At 49.9% G+C, this 18,238-nt stretch overlaps 1 protein-coding gene across 1 annotated transcript; it reads left to right on the forward strand.

Annotated features, from left to right (window-relative positions):
* The first annotated feature begins 12,225 nt into the window (after positions 1 to 12,225).
* Positions 12,226 to 17,868, forward strand: APRT (adenine phosphoribosyltransferase). Its single transcript, XM_075939873.1, has 5 exons — positions 12,226 to 12,536; positions 13,632 to 13,735; positions 14,676 to 14,809; positions 16,954 to 17,032; positions 17,437 to 17,868. The coding sequence occupies exons 1-5, from the start codon at positions 12,448 to 12,450 to the stop codon at positions 17,577 to 17,579; spliced, it is 549 nt and encodes a 182-aa protein (XP_075795988.1). The 5' UTR covers positions 12,226 to 12,447; the 3' UTR covers positions 17,580 to 17,868.
* Positions 17,869 to 18,238: the final 370 nt, after the last annotated feature.

An 18,238-nucleotide genomic window follows, 5' to 3' on the forward strand; every position in this document is an offset into this window, starting at 1 on the left:
CTGACCATTGCTGGCCTGGCGCTCTGTCTCAGACAGACAATCTTCCAGCCTCAACACAGAGTCCATATTCATAACTCCACATTCATGTACTTGTGTGATAACATACCTAAGATCAGTAGAACATAAGCTTTCGTTTGACATCTCGCATGGCCTCCTTTGTACAGATTGTGGGGCATCCCCTCTTCCCCTTTGGTTCAGCAGTGACCTGTCTGATCCCCTTAAAATCCAGTAATGTGACACCAGCGCTGCATCCTGAAATTAATGGGTAGCAGGCATGTGTTACAGCGAGTACCTACCGAGTGTCCCTGTTGCACCGTAAGAGAATTGCTACATGTATTACCGCAAGTGCCCACAGGGTGTCAATGTGGCTCTACTACAGAATTGATAAGTGCATTACTGGGAGCATCCACCTGGTGTCGCTGTTGCTCCGGTACAGGATTGCAATGTGTATTAGTGTGAGTGCTGGGGTATTACAGCGTTGAGGCGCTTCAGGGTAGCAGATTGAGGAAGCCCTCCATGGAGTGATCCTGAGAGGTTGCGCCGAATAAGGCGCCACGGACCAACAGTACCTAGGAGAAGGGAAACTCTGATTCCAAATTGGGGCAGACTGAGCTCGCTAAGGCTTTTTAGGCGCATCCGTCTAGGAGAAGGTAACTCTGATCTCAAACCTGCGCTCTCTCCCTCCAGTGTACATGTCGCAGTTTCTGTGCCTGTGCACGATGGCCGGAGTGAGAAGAGAGGGTGGGGTTGGCGCTCACAAGCCTGCCTCACTTACACCTTCACATATGCGTGGATTTATCTCTTGATGCCAAGGATTTACCTCTTGATGAAAGTCCTACGGCGATGGGCAAGTGTCGGATGCAGGTGGAGGATACCGTTGGAAGCATTGAGTCACAAACCTGCACATAGGCAACCCAGGTGTGATGGTCATCTGTCTGCTGAACTGGAACACCAGCAGCTCCTGTATCCTGCCTAGGTATCAAAGCAGCCCTATTTAGGGACAGCGCTGCTTTCCTCGAAAGAAGAGGGGCAGATAAAATAATCCCTGAACACAGTTTGTTCCACCTGCACCCTGTCAGCTAACCACGACCGACAAGATCCAATTTTTGCGGGCACAAGGGAAAATCAACGACTAAACAGAAACTACGCTTTGCATCCTGGAACTTACGCACGATTCTTGATCGTGATGATCGCCAGGAACGCAGGACAGCAATCATTGGTAGAGATCTTGCACGTTATAAAATTGACGTTGCAATTTTAAGCGAAACATGTATTTCCAGTACCAGCCAGTTCACAGAGGTTGGAGCAGGTTCTTCATATTATTGTGTGGGCCACCCTGAGGGTCATCCAAGGCATGCAGGAGTTGGCTTTGCCATCAGGACACCGCTAGTCCCCCACTTGACTCCAAGCCACATGACATCAGTCCTCGCCTTATGACTGCAAAGCTTAGACTGAGGCAGGGACAGTGCCTCATACTTGTTAGTTCATATGAGCCCACTTTGGCTGCTGGAGATGATGAAAAGGAGGCTTTCTATGCTAGCCTGAATTCAGTGATTTCTTCAGTGCCTTTTAAATCCAAGCTATAGATACTCGGTGATTTTAATGGTAGAGTTGGTCAGGACTATATCACATGGCCAGAGGTGCTTGGACATCATGGTATTGGAAGTGAGAACTCAAATGGCACTCTTCTTCAAACCTGTGCGCAGCGTGTGTTTGCTATTGCAAGCACATTCTTCCAACAGGCAAACAAATACAAAGCAACCTGGATTCACCCTTGGTCCAAGCATTGGCATATGATTGACTACTTCATCACCAAACAAAGAGAGCTTTCTGATATCAAGTTGTCGCGTGCAATGCGTGGTACAGGCTCCTGGTCTGACCACTACATGGTACATAGTGCTGTCTCCTTGAACCTTTGTTCATCAAAACGTCAGCATTCTGCTGTGTGCCAAAAAAAGCTGGATGTAGGTAAACTTGAAATATTCGAGAGAGACGCACTGTTTCAACGGAGTCTTGATGCTTCCTTAGTCACCAGGAATGAAGATGGGTCGGGAAGGAATTTTCCTCCAGGGTAGATTGGCAGAGGCCCTGGAGGTTTTTCGCCTTCCTCTGTAGCATGGGGTACAGATCACAGGATTCTCTGCATCAAGATGCAGGATTCTCTGCATCTTGGGGCCTTCAAAGTATTTGAAGGCTTCAATATCTGAAATATAGGTGAGAGGATTATTCTAGGAGGGGGTGGGTGAGATTCTGTGGCCTGCACTGTGCAGGGGGTCGGACTAGATGATCATAATGGTCCCTTCTGACCTTAAAGTCTATGAGTCTATAAGGTCTAGAATGGTCATCCTCTATTGAGGATGATTGGAGAAACATCAAAGAAACAACCTACAGAACTGCTGTCGAGATCCTTGGTTTCCAAAAACACAGGCACAAGGACTGGTTTGATAACCAGGACAGAGATGCCCAAGCTTTTCTTGATAAGATGCATGTGACACACCTGGCTTGGATCAACGATAAAGAGAATGCCTCCAGGAAATTGATATTTATTCAAGCTAAGCAGGAGGCACAAGTCAAATTACGGCAAATGAAAGAGGAGTGGTAGAAACATCAAGCAGTTAAACTCCAAGATGCAGCTGATAGACATGACTTTAAAGCATTCTATGATGGGCTGAAGGCAGTCTGTGGGCCACACATTGCTGGTTGTACACTCTGTGCGCTCTGCTGATGGCCTCGCTTTGATCACGGATAGTGCTAAAATCCTTGACCGCTGGGCTGAACATTTCCGCAAAGTATTGAACCTGACCTCAACTTTGAACAGCAGCGTTCTTGAGATTCCTCAGTGGGCTAATGATTTACAGCTGGACGTACCACCCACTCTTGCTGAGGTACAAAAAGCTGTTAAACAGATGAAATCTGGAAAGGCATCTGGCAGTGATGCAAGTCCATTAGAAATTTATAAAGCTGCTAGTGGCCAGCTGATGTACCGTCTCACCCATTTATTTAGCACCATTTGGGAGAAGGAGCTTGTCCCCCAGGACTTCAAAGATACCGTGATTGTACATATATATAAAAGGAAAGGTGACCGTGCGTGTTGTGATGACCATCGGGGCATCTCTCTGCTCTCTATTGCTGGTAAGATCTTTGCCCACGTCCTTTACAATTGGCTCTCACTACATGTGTTTTAAAATGGCATTATTCCTGAAACCAGTGTGGATTTCGTGCCGGTCGAGGCATTGCCGATATGATATTTACAGCCAGACAGCTACAAGAGAAATGTAGAGAGCGACATCAGGACCTCTATGTGATTTTCATCGATTTGACCAAGGTGTTCGACACGGTCAACAGAAATGGGCTCTGGAAAATACTTGGACGAATTGGTTGTCCTGAAAAACGTATCAACATTATTCGGTCTCTCCATGATGGCATGCTTGGTCGCATCCTTGACAATGGAGAGACATCAGCACCTTTTGAAATATCAAACCGTACAAAGCAAGGATATGTCCTTGATCCTCTCCCGTTCAACATCTACTGGGCAGCAGTGATCATGAGATGGTCGATTTCAGGATCCTGACCAAAGGAAGAAAGGAGAGTAGCAAAATACACACCCTGGACTTCAGAAGAGCAGACTTTGACTCCCTCAGAGAACTGATGGGCAGGATTCCCTGGGATGCTTACGTGAAGGGGAAAGGAGTCCCGGAGAGCTGGCAGTATTTTAAAAAGCAAATATGGTAGGTGACCAGATTGGCTTACCGGGGATGTCCTTGGTGACCTTAACCACAAAAAGGAAGCTTACAAGAAGTGGAAACTTGGACAGATGACTAGGGAGGAGTATGAATATATTGCTTGAGAATGCAGGGGCGTTATCAGGAAGGTGAAAGTGCAGTTGGAATTGTAGCTAGCAAGGGAGGTGAAGGATAACAAGAAAGGTTTCTACAGGCATGTTAGCAATAAAAGGGTGATCAGAGCGGGTGTGGGGCCCTTACTGGGTGAGTGAGGTAACCTAGTGACAGATGATGTGGGAAAAGGTGAAGTACTCAATGCTTTCTGTGCCTCCGTCTTCATGGACAAGGTCAGCTCCCAGACAAATGCACTAGGCAACGCAGTATGGGAAGGAGGTGGACAGCCCTTGGTGGGGAAAACAGGTTAGGAACTATTTAGAAAAGCTAAACATACACAAATCCATGGGCCCGGATTTAATGCATCCGAGGTTACTGAGGGAGTTGGCAAGTGTCATTGAGGAGCCTTTGGCCATTATCTTTGAAAACTCGTAGAGATCGGGAGAGATCCCAGATGATTGGAAAAAGGCAAATATAGTGCCCATCTTTTAAAAAGGGAAGAAGGAAAATCCAGGGGAACTACAGACCTGTCAGTCTTACCTCAGTCCCGGGAAAAATCATGGAGGGGATCTTCAAGGAATCCATTTGGAAGCATTTGGAAGAGGGGAAAGTGATCGGGAATAGTCAACATGGATTTAGGAAGAGCAAGTCGTGCCTGACCAATCTGATTAGCTTCTATGATGAGGTAACTGGCTCTGTGGACATGGGAAAGTCAGTGGATGTGATATACCTTGACTTTAGCAAAGCTTTTGATACGGTCTCCCACAATATTCTTGCCAGCAAGTTAAGGGAATACGGATTGGATAAATGGACTGTAAGATGGATAGAAAGCTGGTTAGACTGTCGGGCCCAGCGGGTAGTGATCAACGGCTCGATGTCAGGATGGTGGTCGGTTTCTAGCGGCGTGCCCCAAGGATCTGTTCTAGGACCGGTTTTGTTCAACATTTTTATTAATGATCTGGACGAGGGGATGGATTGCACCCTCAGCAAGTTTGCAGATGACATTAAGCTAGGGGGAGAGGTAGATACGCTGGAGGGCAGAGATAGAGTCCAGAGTGACCTGGACAGATTAGAGGATTGGGCCACAAGAAATCTGATGAGGTTCAACAAGGACAAGTGTAGAGTCCTGCACTTGGGACAGCAGAATCCCAAGCATTGGTACAGGCTGGGGACTGAATGGCTAAGTAGCAGTTCTGCAGAAAAGGACCTGGGGTTACAGTGGATGAGAAGCTGGAGATGAGTCAACAGTGTGCCATTGTAGCCAAGAAGGCTAATGGCATATTAGGGTGCATTAGGAGGAGCATTGCCAGCAGATCCAGAGAAGTGATTATTCCTCTTTATTTGGCTCTGCTGAGGCTACATCTAGAATATTGTGTCCATTTCTGGACCTTTCACTACAGAAAGGTTGTGGATGCATTAGAGGGTCCAGTGGAAGGCAACCAAAATGATTAGGGGGCTGGAGTGCTTGACCTACGAGGAGAGGCTGAGGGATTTGGGTTTGTTTAGTCTGCAGGAGAGAAGAGTGAGGGGGGATTTGATAGCAGCCTTCAACTTCCTGAAGGGAGGTTCCAAAGAGGCTGGAGAGAGGCTGTTCTCAGTAGTGACAGATGGCAGAATGAAGAGAAATGGGCTCAAGTTGCAGTGGGGCAGGTCTAGGTTGGATATTAGGAAAAACTCTTTCCCTAGGAAGGTGGTGAAATCTCCATCCTGAGAGATTTTTAAATCTTGACTTGACAAAGCCCTGGCTGGGTTGATTTAGTTGGGATTGGTCCTGCCTTGGGCAGGGGGCTGGACTTGATGACCTCCTGAGGTCTCTTCCAGGACTATGATTCTATTTTTCTATTATGCTGTTAGTTGCTTTTAAGGATTTCACGTTGGGCATATCTATTCAGTTTCAAACAGATGGCAGTATTTTCAATCTCCGGAGACTCCAGGCTCGCACTGAAGTGGTTACTACAACTATTCATGACCTTCTGATTGCTGATGACTGTGCATTGCTTGCTCGTTCAGTGAAAGATGCACTGGAGCTTTTTGATCGCTTTGTTACTTCTGCTCACCGTTTTGGACTCTCAATGAGCCTCAAGAAGACAGAAGTTTTGCCTCCGCCTGTCTGGAAAGAGCCCAGCACTCCAGTGATTACAGCTGCTGGTATCGTCCTTAAGGCTGTTGACAAGTTCTGCTGCCTGGGAAAGGTACTGTCCTCTAGCATAAATGTGGATCGTGATGTATCTGCTCGACTAGCCAAAGCCAGCGCTGCCTTTGGAAAACTGACCAGACGCCTATGAAACGACCATGGAATTAAACTCCATGCCAAGATGGTGGTTTATCAGGCAGTTGTCCTGAAGGTCCTGCTCTTTGGCTCGGAGTCATGGACAATATATCGTCACCATGTTTTGAAGCTCGATCAGTTTCATATGCGTTGTCTAAGGAAGATTACCCACGTGAACTGGTGGGACAAAATTCCTAATACAGAGATTCTTAAGCTGTGTGGTGTCATGGGCATGGAAGCAATGCTTATGAACAAACAGTTTCAGTGGATTGGTCATGTTATGAGGATGGATGATACACGGATACCAAAGATGGTCTTCTATGGCCAGCTTGCTCGTGGAAAACGCTCTATCGGTAGTCAATATAAGCACTATAAAGACATCTTAAAGGCCAACATGAAGTCATGCGACATATCTCCCAATGACCTGGAAACTCTAGATCAAGACAGATTGTCCTGGCGAAAAACCATTGTACAGGCTCTTAATTGCTTTGAGAGTCAGCGTATCCAGGCATTGCAGGAAAAGCGGGAGGATCCAGAAAGAACATACAGCGCCTGCAGTTGGCGGCTTTTTCTGTGACATCTGCAATCGGCTCTGCTGATCAAGGATTCGTTTAATTGCTCATCAAAGGCAACTAAATCCATCGATCGACGGCTCAGTCCAAGAAGAAGAAGGTGAGTGCCCACCGGGTGTCGCTATTGCTCTGTTACAAGCTCCGCCCCACAAGGGTGTGACTGTAAGGTGAAGAGGTTACAAGCTCCGCCCCACAGGGGTGTGACTGTAAGGTGAAGAGGTTACAAGCTCCGCCCCACAGGGGTGTGACTGTAAGGTGAAGAGGTTACAAGCTCTGCCCCACAGGGGTGTGACTGTAAAGTGGGAAGGTGGTCAATTGGAATAGGTATGACAATGTGCTGCACAAAGTCATGGGTTCAAACCCTCCACCCACCTGGGCTTACGCACCCCAAGTTGTGCTCAGCCCTGCACCCTGGTCTGTGCTCAGCAGTGCGCACTTCTCTTACTCTCATTACCATGCACATAAATTACTGTGGTAACTTGAGGTTATTACAGAATTCTTTGAAAAGTTACTACCCATTGTCATGTGGTATTAACTGGTACATTGAGGCCTGTTTTCTGGGACATGAGCAACTCACCCATGATTGCTATAGCTCTCAATGGCTACGTCTAGACCACAGGCTTCTTTGGGAAGAAGCTTTTTTCAGAAAAGATCTTCCAAAAGAAAGTGTACACACTACAAAAGCGCATCAAAAAAGCGATCTGCAGGGGGACCAGGAGCCGGCACGTGGCTCAGCTGGGCTGGGGGCGGGGGGAAATGGGAAAACTGATGCATGGCCCAGCTGGGTTACATGGGGGAGCCAGAAGGGCAGAGGAGGGTAGGAGCCAGAAATTACCTCCTCTGACATGGCAAAATCCCTCTTCTAGAACCAGTCAGGTCCTACGGGTGCCAGACCAGGGAGGTCCAACCTGCAGCTGATGGCAAGGGGGGAAGAAGCATTAGCTACCAAAAGCTGGTACGTTGGCCAGGGGCATGGGTCCGCTGGTCCCCTTTGGAATGGGGGAACAGAGGGGGAAGAGCTTGTAGGGTTGGGCGAGTGGATTCTTCAGGTCTCTGACATTGCTTTTCAGAAGTGTCTCTAGCCACTGTTGGGCAGGGCTGAGCAGTATCCGGAGTTGGATTTGAGCCTCTACGGAGGCCTAAGAGTCCCCTCCCTGCTGGTTGTGCATGGAGACGTAACACCGGGCTTGTGGGAGGTCCCTGCAGCGCCTGCGTGTGAGACGTTTCCCTCTCTGGAAGAAAATGACAGTGCCACGGGCAGCTTGGCATGCTGTCTCACGTTAGCAGGACTTTTGCGGAGAGTGGGGGAGGGTTTCAAAGGAAGGCGAGGCAGTCCAACTGGGAGAGGAGGGTGAAAAGTTATGCCTGGGGCCAGAGATCAATCAGTGTTGATTGGGGGAGCATGGAGATGTTCTACGTTTGCGGGGCTGTTGCCTTGGCAATGAGACGCTCCCCCTTCCTAGCCAGTATGTTAGCCCTGATGGGCAGGCAGATTATCTGACTAAAGGCCGTCTGCGGCGAAAGCAGCCCGGCTGCTGGAAGAGCTGGCTGGCCTGTCGTTCAGTCGGAAAAGCCGCAATGCAAATGCTTCTGAGCCACCTAGAAGAACGCACCGAGCACTGGAAGGCTCCGTCCCAATGGGAAGTTACAGGCTTGGTCTGTTTGTTTCTTCAGCTGTTGAAGGGCTGGTCGGCTTGGGCCAGTGCTGTAGAGGGGATTTGCTGGTGGCAGATAAGCTAGTGACTTTGGGAAATTCCTATTCCTAGGGGGCCGGCTCTGACAATAACCCACGCTGACCTGCTGCTCCGGCCTCTCTCCTCAGAGCGCTTTCTAAGAACCGCAGGTCCCTCAGAGAGGACAGTCTTGCTCCTGACCTTCAGCCTTCCCCAGGCTTACATTCAGTGCCAGGCAGTTATTAAAACAGGTGTGTGTCTGTCACTTGGCTAAAGCAGGACCATCTCTCTCCACGTCTGGCATCCATAGGACCTACCGCCGCCGAGCTAGCAGCGTGTAGTGCATATCTCCTAGAGCAGTGGCTTTCAAACTTGTCTTCTGACCCGGTTGAAGAAAAGTGTTGATGCTGCAACCCAACATAGGGTGTGTCTACACTTGCACCCTCTTTCGAGAGAGGGATGCAAATGAAGACATTCGAATTGCATAGGATGAGGTTTTTACCAGTTATTTCGAGAGACGGGCTTTCTCTCGAAATAACTACGTCTTAACAGCGTCTGTTATTTCGAAATAGCGCCATAACGCGATTATGCAAATGAAGCGCAGGGAATTTAAATCCCGGCATTATTTGCAATTTCGAAGGTCTTCATTTGCATCCCTCTCGCGAAAGAGGTGCAAGTGCAGACATACCCGGAATTTGGCTAGAGTGTGGGTTCTGGGGTCGGGCTGAGGAGGGGAGCTTTGGGGGGACACAAGGAGGCTCCAGCTTTGGAGGTGCCAGGGCTGGGGCAGGAGGGGCTGACTTCGAGCAGCTCCCAGTCAGCAGTGCAGCAAGGGGACCAAGGCAGCTTCCTGCCTCTCCTGGCCCCGCAGACCATGCTGCCCCAGAAGCAGCCGGCAGCCGGTTCCCAGCCAATGGGAGTGCGGAGCTAGTGCTCAGGGGCAGGGCAGGGAGCCCTGTGCGCTCCCCTCCCCCCACCCCACCCCACCTAGGAGCTGGGCCTGCTGCTGGCTGCATTTGGGGCACAGCACAGTTTGCGGTACAGGACAGGCAGGGAGCTGCCTCTAGTCCCATCCCCCCTCCAGCTTCCCCTGCAGCCACGAGCCCCAGGGTCCGACATTCCACCACCTAGTACTGGGTTGCGACCTCTAGTTTGAAATAGGGATGTTGAATTGCATTTGATCAGCTAATCGAGTAGTTAGTCGATGGAATTTCCATCGATTAGTCGATGGGGGGAAACTGCAGAGCCCACCCGGCTCTTCCTCCTAGTGCAGAGTAAATTTTGTTGCTTACACCAAAGCATGTTCAGATGTGCACTGTGAACACAAACACAGGCTGCCGGCTGAGTGCACTCTGCTAATCACCTGAGTGATATTTGAATCTCTCCTGCATGGCCACCCAAGCACACAGCTTACAGCGAACACTGATCCTGAGTTAGCTGACGACCACTGGCATTGCTGCAGCCTTGACTGTAGTCAGCGTGACCCCCCCGCCAGGTTTCTAGAGCAGGTCTGCTCCAGCCGGCTTTCCCTTTCTAGGGCCAAAACAGCCAGGCTGGGCCAGGGCACTAGACAGGTTAAAATGTTCCCTTATAGGTTGCTGTGGGTTACCATTTCTGGTGTCTGACTTGGTCCATTTAGCCCAGTGTTTCTTAAACTTTTTAAGACTGAGGAATACCAAACAATTTTTTTTTTTTTTATGGGGAACACCAAGGATTTTTTTGTTGAGGGGAGAAAAAAAAGGGTTGGGGGGGGGAACTTAACGAGGGGGAAAAAAAAGTTGCCTGCCCCTTTATGGGTGGCCATTTTGAACTCTGTTCTCCACAGCACACCTCCGACTGCCTCTGTGGCACACCAGTGTGCCACAGAACAGTTTAAGAAATGCTGATTTAGCCTTTGTCGCATAGACGGTCCAGTTTGGCCAACACACCTGGCGGAGGGGCATTGCTGACCATTGGTGGCATAGATCACCAACTGCACGTCCTCTGATGTGTTGTATGCCACCCAGGGCCAGCAGTGTCCGATGCCTGATTAACTTGAGCAGAATTGTCCAGGGTACATAAAGTGTGTCAGATCCTCATGGGGCCAGATGCCACAGCGACTGCCAACTCTCTGGAAAGGAAACTGTCCCTTTTAGAGTAAAACATGAAGTGTCGGGCCCTGTGCACACCGAGATTGCAGAAGTGCTTTGTTTCTGCTGGTAATGTGAACAGTAAATGCCTTCGGGGTCAGTGGTGCCATCACAAAGACAGAGCTAATTATGAGGAAGAGGATGGGTCAGCATAGGCCAGCAATTATCACTTTGATCGCCTGCAGGTTGGCCTGGCTTTCCCATCGCCTCTGTGCTGCACTGTTTGAGCCTGAAAGCTTGGTGTAGTCCCCAGGATGGAAACAGAAAAGAAACTGATTTATGCAGATCTGGATTGTAGTGTTGGAAATAATCCCTGAAAGATGTTTGTTTGCATGAGATTGGAAAATCTGATATTCATTCCATAGTGCTCGCCAATCTTTTGGAAACACATTTTATATGATCTGATTCATTGAGTCTTGAAAGTGTAAGACATCTTTTAGCAAGATGCTTATGCTTAAAAGTCAATTTGGGCTGCAGGAAGGGAAAAGGAAACGCCCCATTTCTCTGTATATTTTACAAGTGGATTTCCTGATATTCTGAATTTTCTTTTAGCCTCTATCTGGGAGGGGGATTTACTGTATAGAAGACATAAAAAACTTATGAAGCTAAAAAAGAAAAGCTTGATGTTAAAGAATACTTTATATGTATCAAATGGTGACATTTCAAACACAGCTGTGATCTTGCAACATACTGATTTTTTTTGTCAGTTCTGCATAAAACTTGTTTGTTTAAAAATAGAGACACGATCATGTGAGATGCTGACCCAATTCCTGTGACAACTTGCTTCATGGTGTTTTCTTTGACTGTGCTTTGAATGTTTGCCTCCTCTTTTCCAGATTTTACATTACATTGTTTTGAGAATTAGTCTCCTGTGCGGAATGCAAACCCAAGCTGTCACTGTCTCCTACCCCCAGCTTATGAGCGGCTGAACTCATTGTAGGGAAACTTGCGTTGAAGCCAGTTTCTGCTTGGTGGTGGTTACAAAGGGTTACGTCTTCGTCGCTTTGTTAAACAGCCTGCGACACAGAAGTGATGAGTTTGAACACACAAGACACAGTTTTATTCCTGAAAATGTAAACAAAAAAATTCTAGGGAGGTTGTGGAATCTCCCTCAGTGGAGAGAGGGAAGAGCAGGCTGGACAGACACGGGTCAGGGATGACCTCCATGGTGCTGCATCAGGACTGGATTTCTCGCGGTGATTTGTCCTTTTCATATTTGTTCATTTTTTTAAATTCTATCCTTTGGTATATATGGTTGTGACTACTTTCTTCCACTATTTGATCTGAGGAAGTGGGTCTGGCCCACGAAAGCTCATCATCTAATAAACCATCTTGTTAGTCTTTAAAGTGCTATATTGTCCTGCATTTTGCTTCAACTACCCCAGACTAACACGGCTACATTTCTATCACCTTCCTTTCCTGTAATTCTCTGAAATAGGGTGGGCTGGGGCCAGGGGCAGGGCTCCCCCGGGGGGGGGGGGGGTGAGATGGGCTGGGACCAGCCAGGGGCCACTGGTCCAGAGATGGTGCTCAGCTGTCCGGGGGGAGGGGCAGAACCCCTGGGGGCTGCTCCAGTGCTCAGCTTACAGGGAACACGGGTGGGGGGGGGGCATGGTAGGCGGAGCCGGGAGGGGTTGGCTGTCACCAATCAGGGCTGGCTTTGGGCGGGGGAGGGGGGATGGTGGGCGGAGCCAGAGGCGGGAGGGGCTGGCTTTGGGCGGGGCCAGTGAGTGCTGCGCGTACGCCTCTCAAGGGGGCCGGGCGCGCGCGCAGCCCCCACGCGCCGCGCTGCTCGGTGCCTGCCTTGCAGGCGGCAGCGGGGCCCGCCCCCGCCCCCATTGACAATGGTTCAGCCCGCGCTCCCCCGCCTGCAGTGCTAATGGTTCCCTCCCCCTCCCTGCCGCACGTGAGCCGCGCGGGTTGCACGCATGCGCAGAGCGCCCGGCCCGGAGGCGGCTGGTCGGTAGGATGAGCGAGCGGGAGAGCGAGTCGCAGCGGCTGCTGGCGGGGCTGGTCCGCCCCTTCCCGGACTTCCCGTCCCCCGGGGTCGTCTTCCGGTCAGCGGCAGGGCGGGGAGCGGCGGGGAGCGGGGGGGGGGGGTGATGGGGTAGGGGGTGGGGCTGGGAGCGGGGGGGGGGGGTAGGGGGTGGGACTGGGAGTGGGGGGGTGGTGATGGGGTAGGGGGTGGGACTGGGGTTGGTGATGGGGCAGGAGCGGGGGGGTGGTGATGGGGTAGGGGGTGGGGCTGGGAGTGGGGGGTGGTGATGGGGTAGGGGGTGGGGCTGGGAGTGGGGGGGTGGTGATGGGGTAGGGGGTGGGACTGGGGTTGGTGATGGGGCAGGAGCGGGGGGGTGGTGATGGGGTAGGGGGTGGGGCTGGGAGTGGGGGGGTGGTGATGGGGTAGGGGGTGGGACTGGGGTTGGTGATGGGGCAGGAGCGGGGGGGGTGGTGATGGGGTAGGGGGTGGGGCTGGGAGTGGGGGTGGTGGTGATGGGGTAGGGGGTGGGACTGGGAGGGGGGGTGGTGATGGGGCAGGGGGTGGGGCTGGGAGTGGGGCAGGGGGTGGTGATGGGGTAGGGGACGGGGCTGGGAGTGGAGGGGGGTGATGGGACGTGAGGTGGGGCTGGGAGCAGGAGAGGGCAGGACCATGTTTTTTCACTCATGATTGAGTTCAGCCATCATTTCAAGAGCTCTTTGGCAGTTACAAGTTGAACCGCTCTAATCTGGCACCCTTGGGACCTAACCAGTGTGGAACCAGGGGATTTGCTGAACCACGGGAGATCACTATTGTCTAGCAGCATGACCAACACTTCCCCCACTTACTGGGCTCTTCAGAGACATTGAGGGGTAAATTAGAGCTAAATAACAGCACAGAACACTGAGCGCTAGGACTGGTGGCTGGAAACAAACTTTATCGGATGGCGGGAAACTTTGCCGCCCCCATGTGAAGTGGACATCTAGCTAACTAAAATCATGCTGTACTACAGGTGTCGCTGGGCTAGAGAGGTTCAACATACACGGGCCCTTGACGCTGCTGATCCACTGGTACAATCCAAGCTTCGTAAACGTGGGGAGGGTACGCTGCAGGCTCTGAGCTGTGTAATGTAGCTTTCAGGTTCTAGGGAAATCTCATTTTGTTCTTTTATTTGTAGGGATATCACCCCTTTGCTAAAGGATCCTATCGCCTTCGGGGCTATGATTGATATTTGGGAAGATCATTTAAAGACACGCTACTCTATGGTCGACTACATTGCAGGTGGGTAGCATGATAAACATTTAGTGAAACATCTATGTAATACAGGCCAGAACAGTATTGTCCGTCCATACAGAGATTGCATGGTAAGCAAAGATCAGAAACAACCCCTTTAATGAGGCAGAAGAGATTGTATATCGTCATGGGATTGCAGCATTATGACTGTTTATCGTAATGTACCAAGCTACATAACACTAGAAGCTAGTGAGGTTGTATTAGTTGTGTGCTGCAGTTTTCTGACATGCTGTTTTGAGTGTTGAAAACACCCCCTCCATGAACATTTGGGAAGAACTGCCTTTATTTAAAACGATTTAATAGCAGTAAGCAGGGAAATAGCCAATGTAAGTGAATTACTGCATTGTCTTGCTTGTCTGTAACTTGCCATTAAGCCAGGACTAGGGCTATATTAATAGAAAAGACACAAACCGCGTTTCCATTTTCTGCTTGTCTCAGGATGCCTGGTTACAGACCAACTACAGCTGTTGTGTTCCTACTAACACATTGTTTAAGGACATGGACATGAGTACGGAATGGGAGAGGGATGATTTGACAGTAGCCCAGCATTGTTGAGTTTAGTGGACTCTGTTCAGTTCTTAGCGGCTGTAATCAGGATGGGTTTACAGGATGGGATACCGTGTTTCTGGTCCTGCAGTTGAGTTGATATTGAGACTTAATTTCTTATCAGCACAGACAAGAACCAGTTTACAGACTAGTCGAGGGAGCTGCTAACATAGATACCAGTGTGATATATGTCAAAACGTCAGGTGGCATTTCATAGTCAGTCGGTAGGAATACAACCGTACGGTGGGAGTGCTAGTCAGTACAGAGAGCTGCTAGAACCCCCGAGTACAGGAAAGTAACTGAAACGTGGAACATTTGCAGAGTGTGAAAGCTGAATGGTTTCCCTTGGGTAACAGTGTTTTTGTTGCTCTGCTTCCTGTAGGTCTGGATGCCCGTGGTTTCCTCTTTGGCCCTGTTCTGGCACAGAGACTAGGGATTGGCTTTGTGTTAATACGAAAAAAGGGGAAGCTGCCGGGTCCAACCAAGTCTGTCTCATATGACCTTGAATATGGCCAGGTAATAGCCAGAAGAGAATTGCTGGTGATTTGACAGTAACCCCATGGCAGTGGGTTTCGCGGACTCTTTTGAGTGACGAGTGGCTGTGAATTCTGCCACAGAGACTAAGGAAGGTCTTGTTTGCTGAGCTCGCTGAGCTGCTTTGGGGCTCAGGGGATGGTAGTGAGGTGAAGCCCATCTAGCAGTTGGTGCTAGAGATTTTCCCCACCATTGGTCTGGAGCTCGTGATGAGAACCCAACATTGGAAGTCAGGAGATCTAAATCCCATGCTGGTTGTGCCCAGAGATTAGTCCCTGCATTGTAGAGGTGGTGTGAGGCTTAACAGAGTTACCCTGGCAAACTGTGTTGAGATCTTTGGAGAAAAGGTACTTAATCCAGACAACTATTCTGCGAGGCTTAAATCTGAGTGCAGGTATTAGTCATAAAAACTGCTGATTTTCAGGAGCGCAGGAATGACAGCAAACCCTGTGCTTCTGGAAGAAGGCGAGTGGCACAGGGAAGTGGAAAGAAGGGAGATTATATGAAAATAATCCATTACTTTTTCCCACTCTGGATTGTTTCAGTAAATGCTCCAGTCAAATGCTCTTTTTTTTTTTTTTTAATCGTTTAAAAGCAGGAAACACTTACTGCACAACTGGTTCATGCTATAGGGATGTAGAAAACCATTAAAAAAGGTCACCCGTTAACCGATATCATTTTGGTTAACTGTGGAGTGCTGCTCTGGGCCCGCTGTACCGTGGCTGGTGGACTGCTCTTGCTGGGCCCACTGCAAGCTGGCGGCTGCTCCCACCAGTTACTGGATAAGCATGCCAGCCAGGCTAATGCTTACCGAGTAACCAGTTAATCTTTTACATCTCTGGTTCATGCCTGGGCCTGGTTGGGAGAGAGGCAGCATAGGCTTGATAATACAGTGTTAGCGAGCTAACTGATGCTGCTGAAGTCCTGGCAGGTGAACACTATTGAGGTAAGCCCTCCCTTGCACAATAAAAGTTCTGTCGTAGTCACAGACGTTGCATGGGTTAATCCGTATGTGAAAGGGGATCATGTCCCTGGGAGGACAGAGAAAAGGTGCTTTCGTGGCCTGCTGCATATATAGAGACGCCCTAGGGCTGAAACCCAGGACTTTCTTCAACCAAGCCAGGTAAACAGGATGAAGTTTAAGAAGGACAAATGCAAAGTGCTCCACTTAGGAAGGAACAATCAGTTTCACTCATACAGAATAGGAAGCAACTGTCTAGGAAGGAGTACGGCAGAAAGGGATCTAGGGGTCATAGTGGTCCACAAGCTGAATATGAGTCAGCAATGTGATGCCGTTGCCAAAAAAGCAAACATGATTCTGGGATGCATTAAGAGGTGTGTGGTGAGCAAGATATGAGAAGTCATTCATCCGCTCTACTCTGCTCTGGTTAGGCCTCAGTTGGAGTATTGTGTCCAGTTCTGGGCACCGCATTTCAAGAAGGATGTGGAGAAATTGGAGAGGGTCCAGAGAAGAGCAACGAGAATGATTAAAGGTCTAGAGAACATGAGCTATGGAGGAAGGCTGAAAGAATTGGGTTTGTTTAGTTTAGAAAAGAGAAGATTGAGAGGGGACATGATAGCAGTTTTCAGGTATCTAAAAGGGTGTCCTAAGGAGGAGGGAGAAAACTTGTTCATCTTGGCCTCTGAGGATAGAACAAGAAGCAATGGGCTTAAACTGCAGCAAGGGAGGTTTAGGTTGGACATTAGGAAAAAGTTCCTAACTCTCAGGGTGGTCAAACACTGGAATAAATTGCCCAGGGAGATTGTGGCATCCCCATCTCTGGAGATATTTCAGAGTAGGTTAGATAAATGTCTATCAGGGATGGTCTAGACATTATTAGGTCCTGCCATGAGGGCAGAGGACTGGACTCGATGACCTCTCGAGGTCCCTTCCAGTCCTAGTATTCTATGAGTCTATACATCCTAGGCCAGTGTATTACATACAGGGATTCCAGTCCCATCCGAGGGGCTGTTCTGGGAGAGAGAATACAATGTGGTTTCCTGGAGCTCAAGGCCCGTGGGTGCTGAAAGTCAGGATTTCCTTGATGAATGTGATGTCTGCATCTGGCACCACCCTACCCTTTTCTACACTAGACTAGAATCAAGCTGCCTTCTCAATCCTGCAGGCTGAACTTGAGATCCAGAGCGATGCCTTGAAACCAGGGGAGAAGGTGATCCTTGTTGATGACCTGCTTGCAACCGGAGGTAAGGGCAGCCACGCAGTTACGTCTGCTGCATGTGTAGCTGGCCGTGCTTAGCCTCGCGCAGGGTGCTTTCTGCTGAAGCTGTTTTCAAGAGGATGGAACCTGTTGATCAAAGTGGGCTTGGGACTTTACGGGGAGAGGGATGCAGCCGTTTGGAAAGTTCAGTAAAACCACTGCCCCGAGGTCTGCTGGAGTCTAGCTCGGTCATGTCAGACTCCATTGTCTGGTTGGCGTTTCTCTGCGGTGCCTCTTTGCTTTCTGCAAATGGAAAGGGACCTGTTTGCGTGTCACTGTGCTGCTTGTAACCCTGTGCTTAGCGGTGGTTTCAGGTTGGAACCTGTGTGCCGTACTGCTTGTAACCCTTGGAGTGACTGTATCTCTCTGCTTCGTGTCCCCGTTGTGCAGGTACCATGCGTGCAGCCTGCGAGCTGATCCAGAAGCTGAAGGCTGACGTCCTAGAGTGCTCGGTGGTCATAGAGTTAAAATCTCTGCAAGGGGCAGAAAAACTGAAGCCCGTTCCCGTCTACTCTCTGCTGCAGTATAACTAACGATCTTCAGACCGGAGAATGCCGCTGTGTTCGGATCACAGCTGCCTTCTCACTGGAGAGCTGCGACGGTGTCTCACCTCAAACAATTGCTTGAAGGCAACAGGTGCTAGAACTGTGTGTTTTCAGGGCGGGAGGAAGGGGAGCTGTGGAGAATACTGTCCTGTGTGTGTGTCCCACTGTTTCCTCGAGAGAGAGTAAAACATGCTTGGATTTCCATGTAGATGTGGGGCTGGTGCGGTAGCAGACCTGCTTCTGGTTGTTTCCCCCCATTAAAATGGCCTTTTAGAGAGCTCGGTGTGTGAGTGGTGCTGCTCGGGGTCGGGGTGATCTGGATGGAGAACTGAGGTGATGCATTTTGTGGGACCGGGGCTCGCTTTTGGCTTCGTCCCAGGATCAGCAGTGCCGGGCTGAGACGTTGATGGTGGTGAACGAGTAGAGAACGACACGTTGTATGTGGCTTCCGAAAACGGGCTGTCGCGTTCCCGGCTTTTCTTTGGGGCACTGCATGCGTGGGTGGCCTTTCCTGGCAGTGGAATGGGTTGCTCACGTGGGAGAGGCAGGAACTGCCGATGAGTCATTACACCCACCCCTCCCCAGCCTTCTGAAAAGGAGAGGAAACGGTTCCCCCATCCCAGCAAGGGCAGCGAGGCCCCCCATGC

The sequence above is a fragment of the Pelodiscus sinensis genome, chromosome 12 (assembly GCF_049634645.1).
Source record: "Pelodiscus sinensis isolate JC-2024 chromosome 12, ASM4963464v1, whole genome shotgun sequence".
In the NCBI taxonomy this organism is placed as follows: Eukaryota; Metazoa; Chordata; order Testudines; family Trionychidae; genus Pelodiscus; species Pelodiscus sinensis.